Source organism: Panulirus ornatus, chromosome 11 (genome assembly GCF_036320965.1).
Source record: "Panulirus ornatus isolate Po-2019 chromosome 11, ASM3632096v1, whole genome shotgun sequence".
In the NCBI taxonomy this organism is placed as follows: Eukaryota; Metazoa; Arthropoda; class Malacostraca; order Decapoda; family Palinuridae; genus Panulirus; species Panulirus ornatus.
In genome coordinates this window covers 43,171,922-43,193,614 of record NC_092234.1, presented here as the reverse complement: position 1 = coordinate 43,193,614, position 21,693 = coordinate 43,171,922, and the positions used below count along the sequence as shown (strand labels likewise).

General features: G+C 41.9%; 1 protein-coding gene across 2 annotated transcripts in view; it reads right to left on the bottom strand.

Moving 5' to 3' along the window:
- nop5 (nop5 ribonucleoprotein) overlaps nt 1-21,693 on the bottom strand; it is a 71,551-nt gene that overhangs the window by 43,534 nt on the left and 6,324 nt on the right. For both annotated transcript variants that reach the window (XM_071666846.1, XM_071666847.1), the window contains exons 3-5: nt 20,969-21,146; nt 3,093-3,229; nt 2,453-2,652 (exon numbers count right to left, since the gene is read on the bottom strand). In XM_071666846.1, coding sequence (XP_071522947.1) covers nt 2,453-2,652; nt 3,093-3,229; nt 20,969-21,146 — 515 coding nt within the window. The remainder of the gene's footprint in view (nt 1-2,452; nt 2,653-3,092; nt 3,230-20,968; nt 21,147-21,693) is intronic.

Here is a 21,693-nt window from a genome sequence, read left to right as displayed (position 1 = left end):
CCAATGACAGCATGATGCCCCCTGTATACCACATCACACTAATAAACTACACAAATATTTGTATATGTTCACATACGATAACACTGCATTCTCTATGTGCCTTTAGATCCCACCAAACTTAGTCTGGGATCTAATGAAAATATATGTGAAAATCCATTACACTATTTCCCTAAGTCACAAGTGGTCTTTCTCTCACACCAACCCCTTTAATTTTACTATCATACATTCTCTTTGTAAAGTCCATGTCTTGCATTCTTTCCATATGTCCAAACCACCAAAAATTTGGAATGGTGAAATGGTTTATAAAAGGGAGGCATGTAAAGAAAGGGATAAGTAGTCTTTTTGCTGTGGTCACCCCCTTAATGGGACTTCCTGGAGGGAATGGGCATCAGAAATATAGATACACATAGTATAGTACATTGCAAATTTAGTCCATTAAGACAGGGACCCATCAGACTGAGTTCAGAATGTAATGGAAAAGACTATTAGTTCCCATCCTCTGTCTAAGATGTGTCAAAAGATTATGTAAGAGCCTGTTGCACCATTTGTCTATTTCACAAACGTACAATTTTCTCTCTGCAAGCATATACATACTTTTACATTGATTTAAACCAGTTTAATGGTATAATACTATTTCTTTCAGCTACATCATTCATCTTTTCACCAGACAAAGGACCTGTACGCAACAGTTTAAACGTTTAAGAATTCAGAATACTGGTTTTGGCTACTGCATAAGAGTATCACTCTCCATTCAGTCACAATATCAGAAATATATATCAACAGATTGGGTGTTGCCTCAACATGTATACATAAGGTGAAAATGAAACAAAGTAGCAAGAAAACATGGAAAAACATTTTTTTTTTAAAGACTCTTATGCCTTCTTGTCATGGTTTTGAACTACCACTAAATGTTATCTTGCAACTTTTTTTCCTCTAACCCCCTATCTCTCAAACTTCAACAAATGTAAAAAAAAATTTTGTTATATTTGCAGAAAAAGGCTACTCTACCAACACCATGAAGGTGGTCATGCATCACTCAAACATGATAACCATTAATGAGTGAGGAAAGATTGACAAAGAGGATATATGTGTCAGAGGAGGAGGGAAGAAGTGGGAGACCAAATTTAAGGGGTAAGGATGGAGTGAAAAAGATTGTGAGCAATCAGGACCTTAACATACAGGATGGTGTAAGGCATGCAAGAAATATAATGAATTGGAATGATGTGGTATACCGGGGTCGATGTCTCCATGTCAATGGACTGAAGCAGGGCATGTGAAGCATCTGGGGTAAACCATGGAAAGGTCTGTGGGGCATGGATGTGGATAGGGAGCTGTGGTTTCAGTGCATCACATGACAGCTAAAGACTGAGTGTGAACGAATGGGGCCTTTTTGTCTGTATTCCTGGCGCTGCCTTGCTGAAGCAGGGGATAGCAATGCTGTTTTTCCTGTGGGGAAGGGTAGCGACAGGACTGGATGAAGACAAGCAAGTATGAATATATACATGTGCATGTAAGAGATGTCTGCATATGTGTATGTACATGTACATATATGTTGATATGTATAGGAATGTATATGTATGTGTGTGGGCATTTATGTACATACATCCCACGTATTACCTGCGTGTCACAGAAGGCGACTAAAAGAGAAGGGAGCGGGGGGGGGCTGGAAATCTTCCCCTCTCATTTTTTTTTTTTTTTTCCCAAAGGAAGGAACAGAGAACGGGGCCAGGTGAGGATATTCCCTCAGAGGCCCAGTCCTCTGTTCTTAATGCTACCTCGCTGAGGTGGGAAATGGCGAATAGTATAAAAGAAAAGAAAATGTGTATATGAATGGATGGGCCATTCTTCGTCTGTTTCTTGGCACTACCTTACTGACACGGGAAACAGTGATTATGTTTAATAAATAATAAATATAGCACTGGATAAGTGATGCTTGTGCACTGAAGCTTGTTTCATGTAAAAAAGTATCTTAAGGCAAAAACAGTCCACAAAAATGTATTAATTCTCAGTTAATCTATAAAATCAAATAAGACGCTGTTCAGGTTTCAACAGTAACAAAAGCAAAAGCTTCACAGTTTGGGTAGTTTTTAATGTGTAAATGACTGTAACACCTTCACAAGTTAGCATCAGGAACACATGAATAACAGCCTTAGTTCCCAAAGACGAGTGGAGAAAGTTTATGCAAAATCTTCTGGTTTCACCTTCTCATGTACAGAAGCATGTATAAATTATTGGGAAACATTCACAGAAGCAGGTATAAAAGCATGAGCACACAGGAAAGGGCAAACCAATAAGCCCCACTATATCACAGCATAGGTTATAATATTGGGAAAAGCTAAGAGGATTCTATAAAATTCAAGCATGCTTTCTTGTTCACTTTTCTCTTAATCCATCCTTACATGCATCACTATTTTGCAACCAATAAAAGGCACTAAGAACAATGAAATCTTACCCATCCTCATCACAGTACGAATATACGCTCGATTATCAGTGATGATCTTGCTAAGTTCTGGAAAATGCCAACCATACCACTCTCGTGTCCTCATGACATAATTGTTCAATTCTTTGTCAATATCATCAAGAAGCGAGATAGCCTGCACAATCATGGTATCAACCTTATCAGGAGAAAACTTGAGCTTGTATCGGGCCAAACTGTAAAAAAGGAAAATAACATTTAGAAAATATATTGAAGAGTTTTCATAAAACAAACAGCTTACCTAAAATTGGCATAAAGACTTATGAGTAGGGCAAAAAAAGAATTCCTTAAACAAGATATTCAATCCAAATAAATACATTGGTTTAACACCTTCCATGCATCTTATAAAACCTAACTAAAACAATTACTATAAAGTCTACACAGATCAGTTCATAATGCTCAATGCTACAATACAAGCAGCAATATAATGAATCAAAATGCAAAATTTGTCTGTATTCCTGACCACTATTTGGGAAGAAAAATACTCAATATATCTAGGAAAACTCTTTACAATACCATCCAAACCTGAATGTGTGAAAAGTGCATATATAGCCTCATTTAATTCATTCACTGAAATTCATAAGTAAAAGGTTAACAAACACGCTGTGTTTCTTACTTGTGACCCAGACCCAGTGACATGGCAGTCAATTCCTTCTCCTGCACGCCAGGGATAAGACCTTCCACCTGTGACTTGATGCATCTCATTAGCTCACCTACACTGTTATTGCTCACACATTGTATTCCAAGTTTGTCCTGCAAAATAAACAAATATTAACCATGTTAACCACTAACATCTTTACTTACTTCACACCAGTTCACTGTTTCCAATATTGAGATAGTGCCAGGAACAGCGAACAGTCTCAATTCCTCACATCCACACTCTAGCTGTCATGTGGAATGCACCAATTCCAGAGCCCTTCACACCCTTCTATGGTTTCCACTGACCACTCCACACACCTTGGTTAAGCCCATTACCAACACATTGCCCACCATATACCAAAATGGTTAGTTTCTTTATTAAGCCCTTTAGTGGGTAAGATATCAAATTCTAATATCATGGACAATGTAGATTAGTTAAAAAGCTTAACAATATCAATGTTAATTTTGATTTCAAACTTGTTAGCTTTGATGTTTCCTCATTCTCCAATTCACTGTATCCCATGCATTCCTCAAAACCTCCTGATGTTCAAGCCCTAACAGCTCAAAGCTGCCTTCACTCCTTCCACCTAGGTCTCCCCCTTGCTCCTTCAATATTTATCAGAGTTTTTCCCATACATATTTGCCATTTCTCAAATCAGCAAGGTAACATTAAGAATAGAGGACTGAGCCTAAGAGGGAAAATCCTTACTTGGCCCCCTTCTCTGTTCCTTCTTTTGGAAAGTAAAAACTAGAGGGGAGGATTTCCAGCCCTTCGCTCCCTCCCCTTTTAGTTGCCTTTTACGACACGCAGGAAATATGTGGGAAGTATTCTTTCTCCCCATCCCCAATTATATCCTGTTATTTCAGTCTTTCTTTCCTCATCCTCTCTATATGTCCAAAACATTTTAGTACACTATGTTCAGAGCTCTCAATCACACTCTCCAAATTAACACACCACTCTCCTACACTAAAGCTCCGTACATGATCAAACCTCCTTAAACCACAAATCCTCATGCATTTAACTTCAAACAAATCCAATATCTTCTATTCTTGTGTACTTACAGCCCACAACTAACACCTGTGCAGCACTCATAGAACTACTGTATCATCAAACATATCCAGCTTTGACTTTACAAACAATGAACTCTCTACATACTCCTCAAATCAACCAGATACTTTGTCTCCTCAACCACTATATGATTCACTTCAGCTCCCATGGTTCCATCTGCTGCTATGTCCACTGCTAGGTATCTAAACCATTGCACTTCCTCCAGGTTTTCTCCATCCAAACTCTAAGTCATACCATCCTGACTCTTCACCCTGATAAACCTCATTCCCTTATTTCTATTCACATTACCTCCTAACTTCCTCCTTCCACAATCTCTCCCAATATCCAACATTAGCTTCCACATTTACTCAATTCTGCCAACAGTGCTGTTTCAAATACAAACAGCAACCAACTCACTTCCAGGCCTCCCCAACCTCAGCATTCTGAAGATCCACCCCTTTCTCGCAGACCCTTACATTTACCTCCATTACCATTCTATCCACTGCACCTGTACATGAAGCAATACTTCCCTAAATATCTTCTATTCCTCTTCCATTCCCTGTTTCATTTACTTTTACCTTCTGCCATTCCTAAAACATCTCTCTTGGTATCTCCACAAATAAGCCTCTATTTCAAGCTCATTCACTTTCTCTAGCCTCTTCCCACTGACGTAATATTCTCTTTTTCCAGAAGCCACAACAGAATTCCACACTCACCTCCAACAAAAAGTGATCACATATCTCACCAGCTGTCCCTCTCAGCACATTCACTTTCAACATTCTCTACTTTGCTCACTAAACTACTAATACATTATATATATCATATTATGCTTTGTCGCTGTCTCCCACATTAGCGAGGTAGCGCAAGGAAACAGACGAAAGAATGGCCCAACCCACCCACATACACATGTAAATACATAAATGCCCACACACGCACATATACATACCTATACATTTCACTGTATACATACATATACATACACAGACATATACATATATAGAGATGTACATATTCATACATGCTGCCTTCATCCAATCCCGCCACCACCCTGCCACACATGAAATGGCACCCCCCCCTACCCCCACATGCACGTGAGGTAGCGCTAGGAAAAGACAACAAAGGCCACATTCGTCCACACTCAGTCTCTAGCTGTCACAGGTAATGCACTGAAACCACAGCTCCCTTTCCACATCCAGGCCCCACAAAGCTTTCCATGGTTTACCCCAGATGCTTCACATGCCCTGGTTCAATCCATTGACAGCAGGTCGACCCCAATATACCACACTGTTCCAATTCACTCTATTCCTTGCACGCCTTTCACCCTCCTGTATGTTCAGGCCCCAATCGCTCAAAATCTTTTTCACTCAATCCTTCCACCTCCAATTTGGTCTCCCACTTCTCCTCGTTCCCTCCACCTGACACATATACCCTCTTTGTCAATCTTTCCTCACTCATTCTTTCCATGTGACCAAACCATTTCTGCTCTCTCAACCACACTTTTTATTACCACAAATCTCTCTTATCCTTTCATTACTTACTTGATCAAACCACCTCACACCACATATTGTCCCCAAACATCTCAATTCCAACACATCCACCCTCCTCCGCACAACTCTATCTATAGCCCATGCCTCACAACCCTATAACATTGATGGACCACTATTCCTTCAAACATATACATTTTTGCTCTCCGAGATAACGTTCTCGACTTCCACACTTCAACACTCCCAAACGTTCGCCCCCTCCTCCACCCTGTGACTCACTTCCGCTTCCATGGTTCCATCTGCTGCCAAATCCACTCCCAGATATCAAAAACACTTCACTTCCTCCACTTTTTCTCCCTTCAAACTTACCTCCCAATTGACTTGTCCCTCAACACTACTGAAACTAATAACCTTGCTCGTATTCATATTTACTCTCAGCTTTCTTCTTTCACACAATTTACCAAACTCACTCATCCATTTCTGCAGTTTCTCAAATGAATCAGAAACAAGCGCTCTATCATCAGCGAACAACAACTGACTCACTTCCCAAGCCCTCTCATCCACAACAGACAGCATACTTGTCCCTCTCTCCAAAATTCTTGCATTCACCTACCTAACAACCCCATCCATAAACAAATTAAACAACATGGAAACATCACGCACCCATGCCGCAATCCAACATTCACTGGGAACTAATCACTTTCCTCTCTTCCTATTCGTACATATGCCTTACAGCCTTGATAAAACTTTTCACTGCTTCTCGCAACTTACCTCCTACAACATATACTCATAATAACTTCCACAGAGCATCTCTTTCAACTCTATCATATGCCTTTTCCAGATCCATAAATGCTACATAAAAATCCATTTGTTTTTCTAAGTATTTCTCACATACATTTTTCAAAGCAAACACCTGATCCACGCATCCTCTACCACTTCTGAAACTACACTGCTTTTCCCCAATCTGATGCACTGTACATGCCTTCACCCTTTCAATCAATACCCTCCCATATAATTTCCCAGGAATACTTAACAAACTTAAACCTCTGTAATTTGAACACTCACGTTTATCCCCTTTGCCCTTGTACAATGACACTATGCATGCATTCCGCCAATCCTCAAACACTTCACCATGAACTATACATACACTGAATATCCTCACCAACCAGTCAACACCACAGTCAACCCCTTTTTTGATAAATGCCACTGCAATACCATCCAAATCAGCCACCTTGCCAGCTTTCATACTCTGCAAAGCATTCTCTACCTCTTCTCTGTTTAACAAATCATTCTCCCCGACCCTCTCACTTCCCACACCACCTCAACCAAAACACCCTATATCTGCCACTCTATCATCTAACACATTCAACAAACCTTCAAAATACTCACTCCATCTCCCTCTCACTTCACCATCACTAGTTTTTACCTCCCCATTTGCCCCTTCACCGATGTTCCCATTTGTTCTCTTGTCTTACGCATTTTATTTACCTCCTTCCAAAACATCTTTTTTTTTTTTTTGCTTTGTTGCTGTCTCCTGCGTTAACGAGGTAGCGCAAGGAAACAGACGAAAGATATGGCCCAACCCACCCACATACACATCTACACACGCACCTATACATACCTATACATCTCAACATATACATATATATATATATATATATATATCATTTCTTATTTTTTATTATACTGTGTCGCTGTCTCCCACGTTGGCGAGGTAGCGCAAGGAAACAGACGAAAGAATGGCCCAACCCACCCATATACAGATGTATATACATACACGTCCACACACGCACATATACATACCTATACATTTCAACGTACACATACATATACATACACAGACATATATATATATTTATTTATTTATTTTGCTTTGTCGCTGTCTCCCCCGTTAGCGAGTTAGCGCAAGGAAACAGACGAAAGAATGGCCCAACCCACCCACATACACGTCCACACACGCAAATATACATACCTATACATCTCAATGTACACATATATATACACACACAGACATATACATATATACACATGTACATAATTCATACTGTCTGCCTTTTTTTATTCCCAACGCCACCTCACCACACATGGAATAACAACCCCCTCCCCCCTCATGTGTGCGAGGTAGTGCTAGGAAAAGACAACAAAGGCCCCATTAGTTCACACTCAGTCTCTAGCTGTCATGTATTAATGCACCGAAACCACATCTCCCTTTCCACATCCAGGCCCCACACAACTTTCCATGGTTTACCCCAGACGCTTCACATGCCCTGGTTCAATCCATTGACAGAACGTCGACCCCGGTATACCACATCGTTCCAATTCACTCTATTCCTTGCACGCCTTTCACCCCCCTGCATGTTCAGGTCCCGATCACACAAAATCTTTTTCACTCCATCTTTCCACCTCCAATTTGGTATCCCACTTCTCCTCGTTCCCTCCACCTCCAACACATATATCCTCTTGGTCAATCTTTCCTCACTCATTCTTTCCATGTCACCAAACCATTTCTCACCACCCTCTTCTGCTCTCTCAACCACGCTCTTTTTATTTCCACACATCTCTCTTACCCTTACATTACTTACTCGATCAAACCACCTCACACCACATATTGTCCTCAAACATCTCATTTCCAGCATATCCACCCTCCTCCGCACAACTCTATCCATAGCCCACGCCCCGCAACTATACAACATTGTTGGAACCACTATTCCTTCAAACATACCCATTTTTGCTTTCCGAGATAATGTTTTCGACTTCCAAACATTCTTCAAGGCTCCCAGAATTTTTGCCCCCTCCCCCACCCTATGATTCACTTCCGCTTCCATGGTTCCATCCGCTGCCAGATCCACTCCCAGATATCTAAAACACTTTACATCCTCCGGTTTTTCTCCATTCAAACTTACCTCCCAATTGACTTGACCCTCAACCCTACTGTACCTAATAACCTTGCTCTTATTCACATTTACTCTTAACTTTCTTCTTTCACACGCTTTACCAAACTCAGTCACCAGCTTATGCAGTTTCTCACATGAATCAGCCACCAGCGCTGTATCATCAGCGAACAACAACTGACTCACTTCCCAAGCTCTCTCATCCACAACAGACTGCATAATTGCCCCTCTTTCCAAAACTCTTGCATTCACCTCCCTAAATATATATACATATTTATTTATCTATTTATTTTGCTTTATCGCTATCTCCCGCGTTAGCGAGGTAGTGCAAAGAAACAGACGAAAGAATGGCCCAACCCACCCACATACACATGTATGTATATACATACATGTCCACACACGCAAATATACATACCTATAAATCTCAAAGTACACATATATATACACACACAGACATATACATATATACACATGTACATAATTCATACTGTATGCCTTTATTTGTTCCCATCGCCACCTCGCCACACATGGAATAACAACCCCCTCCCCCCTCATGTGTGCTAGGTAGCGCTAAGAAAAGACACCAAAGGCCCCATTCGTTCACACTTAGTCTCTAGCTGTCAAGTAATAATGCACCGAAACCACAGCTTCCTTTCCACATCCAGGCCCCACACAATTTCCATGGTTTACCCCAGACGCTTCACATGCCCTGGTTCAATCCATTGACAGCACGTCGACCCCGGTATACCACATCGTTCCAATTCACTCTATTCCTTGTACGCCTTTCACCTTCCTGCATGTTGAGGCCCCGATCACTCAAAATCTTTTTCACTCCATCTTTATGTGTATGTACATATATAATTTTTTTTTTTTTTGCATTGTCGCTGTCACCCGCGTTTGCGAGGTAGCGCAAGGAAACAGACGAAAGAAATGGCCCAACCCACCCCCATACACAATGTACACACACACACGCCCACACACGCAAATATACATACCTATACATCTCAATGTACACATATATATACACACACAGACACATACATATATACCCATGCACAGAATTCACACTGTCTGCCCCTATTCATTCCCATCGCCACCTCGCCACACATGGAATACCATCCCCCTCCCCCCTCATGTGTGCGAGGTAGCACTAGGAAAAGACAACAAAGGCCCCATTCGTTCACACTCAGCCTCCAGCTGTCATGCAATAATGCCCGAAACCACAGCTCCCTTTCCACATCCAGGCCCCACACAACTTTCCATGGTTTACCCCAGACGCTTCACATGCCCTGATTCAATCCACTGACAGCACGTCAACCCCGGTATACCACATCAATCCTATTCACTCTATTCCTTGCCCGCCTTTCACCCTCCTGCATGTTCAGGCCCCGATCACTCAAAATCTTTTTCACTCCATCTGTCCACCTCCAATTTGGTCTCCCACTTCTCCTCGTTCCCTCCACCTCCGACACATATATCCTCTTGGTCAATCTTTCCTCACTCATTCTCTCCATGTGACCAAACCACTTCAAAACACCCTCTTCTGCTCTCTCAACCACGCTCTTTTTATTGCCACACATCTCTCTTACCCTTAAATTACTTACTCGATCAAACCACCTCACACCACATATTGTCCTCAAACATCTCATTTCCAGCACACCCACCCTCCTGCGCACAACTCTATCCATAGCCCACGCCTCGCAACCATACAACATTGTTGGAACCACTATTCCTTCAAACATACCCATTTTTGCTTTCTGAGATAATGTTCTCGACTTCCACACATTCTTCAAGGCTCCCAGCATTTTCGCCCCCTCCCCCACCCTATGATTCACTTCCGCTTCCATGGTTCCATCCGCTGCCAGATCCACTCCCAGATATCTAAAACACTTTACTTCCTCCAGTTTTTCTCCATTCAAACTTACCTCCCAATTGACTTGAACCTCAACCCTACTGTACCTAATAACCTTGCTCTTATTCACATTTACTCTTAACTTTCTTCTTCCACACACTTTACCAAACTCAGTCACCAGCTTCTGCAGTTTCTCACATGAGTCAGCCACCAGCGCTGTATCATCAGCGAACAACAACTGACTCACTTCCCAAGCTCTCTCATACACAACAGACTGCATACTTGCCCCTCTTTCCAAAACTCTTGCATTCACCTCACTAACAACCCCATCCATAAACAAATTAAACAACCATGGAGACATCACACACCCCTGCCGCAAACCTACATTCACTGAGAACCAATCACTTTCCTCTCTTCCTACACGTACACATGCCTTACATCCTCGATAAAAACTTTTCACTGCTTCTAACAACTTGCCTCCCACACCATATATTCTTAATACCTTCCACAGAGAATCTCTATCAACTCTATGATATGCCTTCTCCAGATCCATAAATGCTACATACAAATCCATTTGCTTTTCTAAGTATTTCTCACATACATTCTTCAAAGCAAACACCTGATCCACACATCCTCTACCACTTCTGAAACCACACTGCTCTTCCCCAATCTGATGCTCTGTACATGCCTTCACCCTCTCAATCAATACCCTCCCATATAATTTACCAGGAATACTCAACAAACTTATACCTCTGTAATTTGAGCACTCACTCTTATCCCCTTTGCCTTTGTACAATGGCACTATGCACACATTCCGCCAATCCTCAGGCACCTCACCATGAGTCATACATACATTAAATTACCTTACCAACCAGTCAATAATACAGTCACCCCCTTTTTTAATAAATTCCACTGCAATACCATCCAAACCTGCTGCCTTGCCGGCTTTCATCTTCCGCAAAGCTTTTACTACCTCTTCTCTGTTTACCAAATCATTTTCCCTAACCCTCTCACTTTGCACACCACCTCGACCAAAACACCCTATATCTGCCACTCTATCATCAAACACATTCAACAAACCTTCAAAATACTCACTCCATCTCCTTCTCACATCACCACTACTTATTAGCACCTCCCCATTTGCGCCCTTCACTGAAGTTCCCATTTGTTCCCTTGTCTTACGCACTTTATTTACCTCCTTCCAGAACATCGTTTTATTCTCCCTAAAATTTAATGATACTCTCTCACCCCAACTCTCATTTGCCCTCTTTTTCACCTCTTGCACCTTTCTCTTGACCTCCTGTCTCTTTCTTTTATACATCTCCCACTCAATTGCAATTTTTCCCTGCAAAAATCATCCAAATGCCTCTCTCTTCTCTTTCACTAATACTCTTACTTCTTCATTCCACCACTCACTACCCTTTCTAATCAACCCACCTCCCACTCTTCTCATGCCACAAGCATCTTTTGCGCAATCCATCACTGATTTCCTAAATACATCCCATTCCTCCCCCACTCCCCTTACTTCCATTGTTCTCACCTTTTTCCAAATGTGTACTCAGTCTCTCCTGGTACTTCCTCACACAGGTCTCCTTCCTAAGCTCACTTACTCTCACCACCCTCTTCACCCCAACATTCACTCTTCTTTTCTGAAAACCCATACAAATCTTCACCGTAGCCTCCACAAGATAATGATCAGACATCCCTCCAGTTGCACCTCTCAGCACATTAACATCCAAAAGTCTCTCTTTCGCACGCCTGTCAATTAACACGTAATCCAATAACGCTCTCTGGCCATCTCTCCTACTTACATAAGTATACTTATGTATATCTCGCTTTTTAAACCAGGTATTCCCAATCATCAGTCCTTTTTCAGCACATAAATCTACAAGCTCTTCACCATTTCCATTTACAACACTGGACACCCCATGTATACCAATTATTCCCTCAACTGCCACATTACTCACCTTTGCATTCAAATCACCCATCACTATAACCCGGTCTCGTGCATCAAAACCACTAACACACTCATTCAGCTGCTTCCAAACACTTGCCTCTCATGATCTTTCTTCTCATGCCCAGGTGCATATGCACCAATAATCACCCACCTCTCTCCATCAACTTTCAGTTTTACCCATATTAATCGAGAATTTACTTTCTTACATTCTATCACATACTCCCACAACTCCTGTTTCAGGAGTATTGCTACTCCTTCCCTTGCTCTTGTCCTCTCACTAACCCCTGACTTTACTCCCCAGACATTCCCAAACCACTCTTCCCCTTTACCCTTGAGCTTCGTTTCACTCAGAGCCAAAACATCCAGGTTCCTTTCCTCAAACATACTACCTATCTCTCCTTTTTTCACATCTTGGTTACATCCACACACATTTAGGCACCCCACTCTGAGCCTTCGAGGAGGATGAGCACTCCCCACGTGACTCCTTCTTCTGTTTCCCATTTTAGAAAGTTAATACGAGGGGAGGATTTCTGGCCCCCCGCTCTTTTCTGAAAACCCATAAAAATCTTCACCTTAGCCTCCACATATATACATATATTATATATTTTTTTTTTATTATACTTTGTCGCTGTCTCCCGCGTTTGTGAGGTAGCGCAAGGAAACAGACGAAAGAAATGGCCCAACCCCCCCCCATACACATGTATATACATACGTCCACACACGCAAATATACATACCTACACAGCTTTCCATGGTTTACCCCAGACGCTTCACATGCCCTGATTCAATCCACTGACAGCACGTCAACCCCTGTATACCACATCGCTCCAATTCACTCTATTCCTTGCCCTCCTTTCACCCTCCTGCATGTTCAGGCCCCGATCACACAAAATCTTTTTCACTCCATCTTTCCACCTCCAATTTGGTCTCCCTCTTCTCCTCGTTCCCTCCACCTCCGACACATATATCCTCTTGGTCAATCTTTCCTCACTCATTCTCTCCATGTGCCCAAACCACTTCAAAACACCCTCTTCTGCTCTCTCAACCACGCTCTTTTTATTTCCACACATCTCTCTTACCCTTACGTTACTCACTCGATCAAACCACCTCACACCACACATTGTCCTCAAACATCTCATTTCCAGCACATCCATCCTCCTGCGCACAACTCTATCCATAGCCCACGCCTCGCAACCATACAACATTGTTGGAACCACTATTCCTTCAAACATACCCATTTTTGCTTTCCGAGATAATGTTCTCGACTTCCACACATTCTTTAAGGCCCCAGAATTTTCGCCCCCTCCCCCACCCTATGATCCACTTCCGCTTCCATGTTTCCATCCGCTGCCAGATCCACTCCCAGATATCTAAAACACTTCACTTCCTCCAGTTTTTCTCCATTCAAACTCACCTCCCAATTGACTTGACCCTCAACCCTACTGTACCTAATAACCTTGCTCTTATTCACATTTACTCTTAACTTTCTTCTTCCACACACTTTACCAAACTCAGTCACCAGCAAGTTTCTTCTTCCACACACTTTACCACACTCAGTCACCAGCTTCTGCAGTTTCTCATATGAATCAGCCACCAGCGCTGTATCATCAGCGAACAACAACTGACTCACTTCCCAAGCTCTCTCATCCCCAACAGACTTCATACTTGCCCCTCTTTCCAAAACTCTTGCATTTACCTCCCTAACAACCCCATCCATAAACAAATTAAACAACCATGGAGACATCACACACCCCTGCCGCAAACCTACATTCACTGAGAACCAATCACTTTCCTCTCTTCCTACACGTACACATGCCTTACATCCTCGATAAAAACTTTTCACTGCTTCTAACAACTTTCCTCCTACACCATATATTCTTAATACCTTCCACAGAGCATCTCTATCAACTCTATCATATGCCTTCTCCAGATCCATAAATGCTACATACAAATCCATTTGCTTTTCTAAGTATTTCTCACATACATTCTTCAAAGCAAACACCTGATCCACACATCCTCTACCACTTCTGAAACCACACTGCTCTTCCCCAATCTGATGCTCTGTACATGCCTTCACCCTCTCAATCAATACCCTCCCATATAATTTACCAATTATACCAATTGTACATGCCTTCACCCTCTCAATCAATACCCTCCCATACATATATATATATATATATATATATATATATATATATATATATATATATATATATATTTTTTTTTTCATACTATTCGCTATTTCCCGCGATAGCGAGGTAGCGTTAAGAACAGAGGACTGGGCCTTTGAGGGAATATCCTCACCTGGCCCTCTTCTCTGTTCCTTCTTTTGGGAAAAAAAAAAAAAAAAAAAAAAAAAACGAGAGGGGAGGATTTCCAGCCCCCCGCTCCCTTCCCTTTTAGTCGCCTTCTACGACACGCAGGGAATACGTGGGAAGTATTCTTTCTCCCCTATCCCCAGGGAATAGCCATATATATATATATATATATATATATATATATATATATATATATATATATATATATATATATATATATATATATATATATATTTTTCTTTCTTTCAAACTATTCGCCATTTCCCGCATTAGCGAGGTAGCGTTAAGAACAGAGGACTGGGCCTTTGAGGGAATACCCTCACCTGGCCCAATTCTCTGTTCCTTCTTTTGGAAAATTAAAAAAAAAACGAGAGGGGAGGATTTCCAGCCCCCCGCTCCCTCCCCTTTTAGTCGCCTTCTACGACACGCAGGGAATACGTGGGAAGTACTCTTAATCCCCTATCCCCAGGGATATATATATATATATATATATATATATATATATATATATATATATATATATATATATATATTTTTTTTTTCTATACTTTGTTGCTGTCTCCCGCGTTTGCGAGGTAGCGCAGGGAAACAGACGAAAGAAATGGCCCAACCCCCCCCATACACATGTATATACATACGTCCACACACGCAAATATACATACCTACACAGCTTTCCATGGTTTACCCCAGACGCTTCACATGCCTTGATTCAATCCACTAACAGCACGTCAACCCCAGTATACCACATCGCTCCAATTCACTCTATTCCTTGCCCTCCTTTCACCCTCCTGCATGTTCAGGCCCCGATCACACAAAATCTTTTTCACTCCATCTTTCCACCTCCAATTTGGTCTTCCTCTTCTCCTGGCTCTCTCCACCTCCGACACATATATCCAAAAGAAGGAACAGAGAAGGGGGCCAAATGAGGATGTTCCCTCAAAGGCCCATTCCTCTGTTCTTAACGCTACCTCGCTGACGTGGGAAATAGCGAATAGTACGAAAGAAAAAAGAAAAGATATATATATAAATATATATATATATATATATATATATATATATATATATATATATATATATATATATTTTTTTTTTTTTTTTTTATACTTTGTCGCTGTCTCCCGCGTTTGCGAGGTAGCGCAAGGAAACAGACGAAAGAAATGGCCCAACCCCCCCCATACACATGTACATACACACGTCCACACACGCAAATATACATACCTACACAGCTTTCCATGGTTTACCCCGGACGCTTCACATGCCTTGATTCAATCCACTGACAGCACGTCAACCCCTGTATACCACATCGCTCCAATTCACTCTATTCCTTGCCCTCCTTTCACCCTCCTGCATGTTCAGGCCCCGATCACACAAAATCCTTTTCACTCCATCTTTCCACCTCCAATTTGGTCTCCCTCTTCTCCTCGTTCCCTCCACCTCCGACACATATATCCTCTTGGTCAATCTTTCCTCACTCATTCTCTCCATGTGCCCAAACCATTTCAAAACACCCTCTTCTGCTCTCTCAACCACGCTCTTTTTATTTCCACACATCTCTCTTACCCTTACGTTACTTACTCGATCAAACCACCTCACACCACACATTGTCCTCAAACATCTCATTTCCAGCACATCCATCCTCCTGCGCACAACTCTATCCATATCCCACGCCTCGCAACCATACAACATTGTTGGAACTACTATTCCTTCAAACATACCCATTTTTGCTTTCCGGGATAATGTTCTCGACTTCCACACATTTTTCAAGGCTCCCAAAATTTTCGCCCCCTCCCCCACCCTATGATCCACTTCCGCTTCCATGGTTCCATCCGCTGACAGATCCACTCCCAGATATCTAAAACACTTCACTTCCTCCAGTTTTTCTCCATTCAAACTCACCTCCCAATTGACTTGACCCTCAACCCTACTGTACCTAATAACCTTGCTCTTATTCACATTTACTCTTAACTTTCTTCTTCCACACACTTTACCAAACTCCGTCACCAGCTTCTGCAGTTTCTCACATGAATCCGCCACCAGCGCTGTATCATCAGCAAACAACTGACTCACTTCCCAAGCTCTCTCATCCCCAACAGACTTCATACTTGCCCCTCTTTCCAAGACTCTTGCATTTACCTCCCTAACAACCCCATCCATAAACAAATTAAACAACCATGGAGACATCACACACCCCTGCCGCAAACCTACATTCACTGAGAACCAATCACTTTCCTCTCTTCCTACACGTACACATGCCTTGCATCCTCGATAAAAACTTTTCACTGCTTCTAACAACTTGCCTCCCACACCATATATTCTTAATACCTTCCACAGAGCATCTCTATCAACTCTATCATATGCCTTCTCCAGATCCATAAATGCTACATACAAATCCATTTGCTTTTCTAAGTATTTCTCACATACATTCTTCAAAGCAAACACCTGATCCACACATCCTCTACCACTTCTGAAACCACACTGCTCTTCCCCAATCTGATGCTCTGTACATGCCTTCACCCTCTCAATCAATACTCTCCCATATAATTTACCAGGAATACTCAACAAACTTATACCTCTGTAATTTGAGCACTCACTCTTATCCCCTTTGCCTTTGTACAATGGCACTATGCACGCATTCCGCCAATCCTCAGGCACCTCACCATGAGTCATACATACATTAAATAACCTTACCAACCAGTCAACAATACAGTCACCCCCTTTTTTAATAAATTCCACTGCAATACCATCCAAACCTGCTGCCTTGCCGGCTTTCATCTTCCGCAAAGCTTTTACTACCTCTTCTCTGTTTACCAAATCATTTTCCCTAACCCTCTCACTTTGCACACCACCTCGACCCAAACACCCTATATCTGCCACTCTGTCATCAGACACATTCAACAAACCTTCAAAATACTCATTCCATCTCCTTCTCACATCACCACTACTTGTTATCACCTCCCCATTTGCGCCCTTCACTGAAGTTCCCATTTGCTCCCTTGTCTTACGCACCCTATTTACCTCCTTCCAGAACATCTTTTTATTCTCCCTAAAATTTACTGATAGTCTCTCACCCTAACTCTCATTTGCCCTTTTTTTCACCTCTTGCACCTTTCTCTTGACCTCCTGTCTCTTTCTTTTATACTTCTCCCACTCAATTGCATTTTTTCCCTGCAAAAATCGTCCAAATGCCTCTTTCTTCTCTTTCACTAATACTCTTACTTCTTCATCCCACCACTCACTACCCTTTCTAAATGCCCATACACGCACATATACATATCAACATATACACATACACAGACATATACATATATGCAAATGTATATAGTCATACTTGCTTGCCTTAATGTTTCTCACCTACTTGCAGTATACTTAATATATGCACATTTTTATAACAAATATTCCCAAAAACTAGTCCTTTATCAGCACACAAGTCAACAAGCAGTTCAATATATTCATCTACACTAGATACCCAATGCCCCCACTTATTTGCATCTAAATCTCCAACCGCTAATATTCAATTCCCTGCATCAAAATTGCTGACATCCTCTCTCAGCTACTCCAAAAAGATTTACCTCTCTTCCTCACTCCTCTCTTCCCAATGCATATTGTTACGAACACGTGGGTGTCCACATGTTCGTATATGAATAGGTATGTGTGTATCTCTGTGTATAAAGTAAGTGCCTTTCCATGTTAGGGCGAGGGCCAAGGCCTTCGCTCCATTATCGGTTTGGATTTCACTCCCATAACCAAAACCATTAATTTTGAGGTCTCCCTCATACCTTCGAGAGGGAAACCAGATGGCCACGCCAGGCCATCAATCCAGTCCACCTCGACACTATGGGCCTTTCATCCGAGGCACCAGTTCAAGTTGGGGTCAACCTACGGCCCCCATACAGTGTCGTCGCTGTCAGGACAAGAGGAGGTGGAACCTCTAAGCAGTTGTGGGACAGGCTTAACCCCCTTTCAGCCAGTCAGCTGTTTCACGGATGACACCTTCTCCATTCACCGACATACCAGTGGCCCTCCAGCCAAGTAGGAGTGGCACTTGGAGCCACCCTCCTCCAATCCTCAGTGTGCCTTAGGCCCATAACCAATCAGGGGTGGCACCATAGGGTAACAAGGTGGGTCGAGGCGTGGCTAGCTGTTCTTGCCCTGCTGGTCCCTCAATTAAAAGGCTCAGACGATTGTCTGGGACTCGATTCCTTCAGCAGACTCGAGCCCCCCAGCAAAGGTAATGTGAGCTTTCCCTGTCTCGAACCCTGTAGCCACCGCTGCCCCAGTTTGTAAGATGTTACTACTGTGTCACGTTAGGTAGCTAAGTGTAACGATGTTGTTTAGTGTCACGTCAGGTCTATCTAAGTGTAATGTTATCGAACAAACTGTCATAGAGGAAAGAGACCTCCTGGCTTGAAATCTTATCTGGATTGTTAACTTATGTTCAATGTTAATTTCATGTTCAGTGTTAACGTAATGTTAAATGCCTGATTTATGTGTTTATCTTTGTACACCTGCATTCTTTCATTATAAGTAGATTTACTGTAATGCTGGTTTTTAATTCAATCCCATAACTTTCTGATTGTGTTATCCTGTTGTGAAACGTAACAAATCTAGCGTCCTTACGAAGACAAGGACTAGTAGATTACATGTAACAAATATGTTACTGGTGACCTTGCTCGAATATATTTTAATTCGTAACGATATTTTTTTTGTCGGTCTCCCGCGTTTGCGAGGTAGCGCAAGGAAACAGACGAAAGAAATGGCCCAACCCACCCCCATACACATCTATATACATACGTCCACACACGCAAATATACATACCTACACAGCTTTCCATGGTTTACCCCAGACGCTTCACATGCCCTGATTCAATCCACTGACAGCACGTCAACCCCGGTATACCACATCGATCCAATTCACTTTAATCCTTGCCCTTCTTTCACCCTCCTGCATGTTCAGGCCCCGATCACACAAAATCTTTTTCACTCCATCTTTCCACCTCCAATTTGGTCTCTCACTTCTCCTCGTTCCCTCCACCTCCGACACATATATCCTCTTGGTCAATCTTTCCTCACTCATTCTCTCCATGTGCCCAAACCACTTCAAAACACCCTCTTCTGCTCTCTCAACCACGCTCTTTTTATTTCCACACATCTCTCTTACTCTTACGTTACTTACTCCATCAAACCACCTCACACCACAAATTGTCCTCAAACATCTCATTTCCAGCACATCCATCCTCCTGCACACAACTCTATCCATAGCCCACGCCTCGCAACCATACAACATTATTGGAACCACTATTCCTTCAAACATACCCATTTTTGGTTTCCGAAATAATGTTCTCGACTTCCACACATTCTTCAAGGCTCCCAGGATTTTTGCCCCCTCCCCCACCCTATGATCCACTTCCGCTTCCATGGTTCCATCCGCTGCCAGATCCACTCCCAGATATCTAAAACACTTTACTTCCTCCAGTTTTTCTCCATTCAAACTTACCTCCCAATTGACTTGACCCTCAACCCTACTGTACCTAATTACCTTGCTCTTATTCACATTTACTCTTAACTTTCTTCTTTCACATACTTTACCAAAGTGTAACATTATACACTGATAAACACCCTACAATCATAATCCAATTTCACTCCTACCCACACTAATCTGGAACTCGCTTCTTTACAATTCTTTCTCCAGCAAAAATTCCCTACATCGAAATTGCTGACATCCTCTCTTAGCTCCTCCCAAAACATTTACCTCTCTTCCTCAATCCTCTCTACCTAATGCATATACACTGATAAACACCTTACAATCATAATCCAATTTCACTCCTATCCACACTAATCTGGAACTCACTTCTTTATAACTCTCACTAATCTGGAACTCACTTCTTTATAATTCTTTCTCCAGCAAAAATGCCATCCCTTCCTTTGCCCTTGCCCTAACTCTAAAAATAAACTTGACCGCAAACCAATTTTACCACTCCCCCTTGATATTTGTTTCACTGAGCCAGAGCATGCAGGTTCCTCTAACTAAAGTAAAACCTCTATCTCTCCTTTCTTCTCATCCTGATTATATCCAAAAATACTTTGACCCTTTAGCCTAATTAAGAACAGTCCTCCCTTAGTTTATCTTCTGTTCCCACTTTGATAAACTGAAATAAAAGGATGAGAAGGTTTCTAACTCATGACTTGCCCTTTTTAGTTACAATGGAAGTATTCTTTCTCCCCTACTACAGGGACAGGGGACAAACTATATCTAAATTTCAACTGCCCAAAATCTTTCTCTCAAAGAAATCAAGTAAATAACATACCTTAATTGAATTTCCAAGTTTTGCATCCCATACCATCAGCTGCTCATGAGCCTCCTTTGCAAATACTGTCTTCAAAAGTTTCTTAAGTGGCTTGCATATTTTACCTTCATTCAGAGCTACTCCTGCTTCTAAAGCATCAGCTGAATCAGCAAACTTTTTAAAATCTTGAAGCTGGATACTGTAAGAGAAGTGAATATGAATGCCTGAGTAAAAAAAAAAACCCTACATAATTCGTACATTCTATCATCATACATAATCGCTGTTTCCTTCATCAGCAAGGTAGTGCCAGGAAACAGACAAAGAATGGCTCATCCACTCACATACACACATATAAACATAAACGCCCACATACGCACATATTCATACATATATTTTATTTATTCAATATACTTAATCGCTGTCTCCTGCGTCAGCGAGGTAATGCAAGGAAACAAATGAGGAATGGCCCAACCCACCCATGTATATACACAAACTCCCACACACACATGCATACATACATATACATTTCAACACATACATAACATATACATACACAGACATATACATATATACACATGTACATATTCATACTTGCTGCCTTCATACATTCCCATCGCCACCCTGCCACACATGAAATAGCATCCCCCTCTCCCCCACCAGCGAGGTAGTGCCATGAAAGGACAAAAAAGGCCACATTCGTTCACACTCAGTCTCTAGCTGTCATGTGTAATGCACCAGAAAAAAAA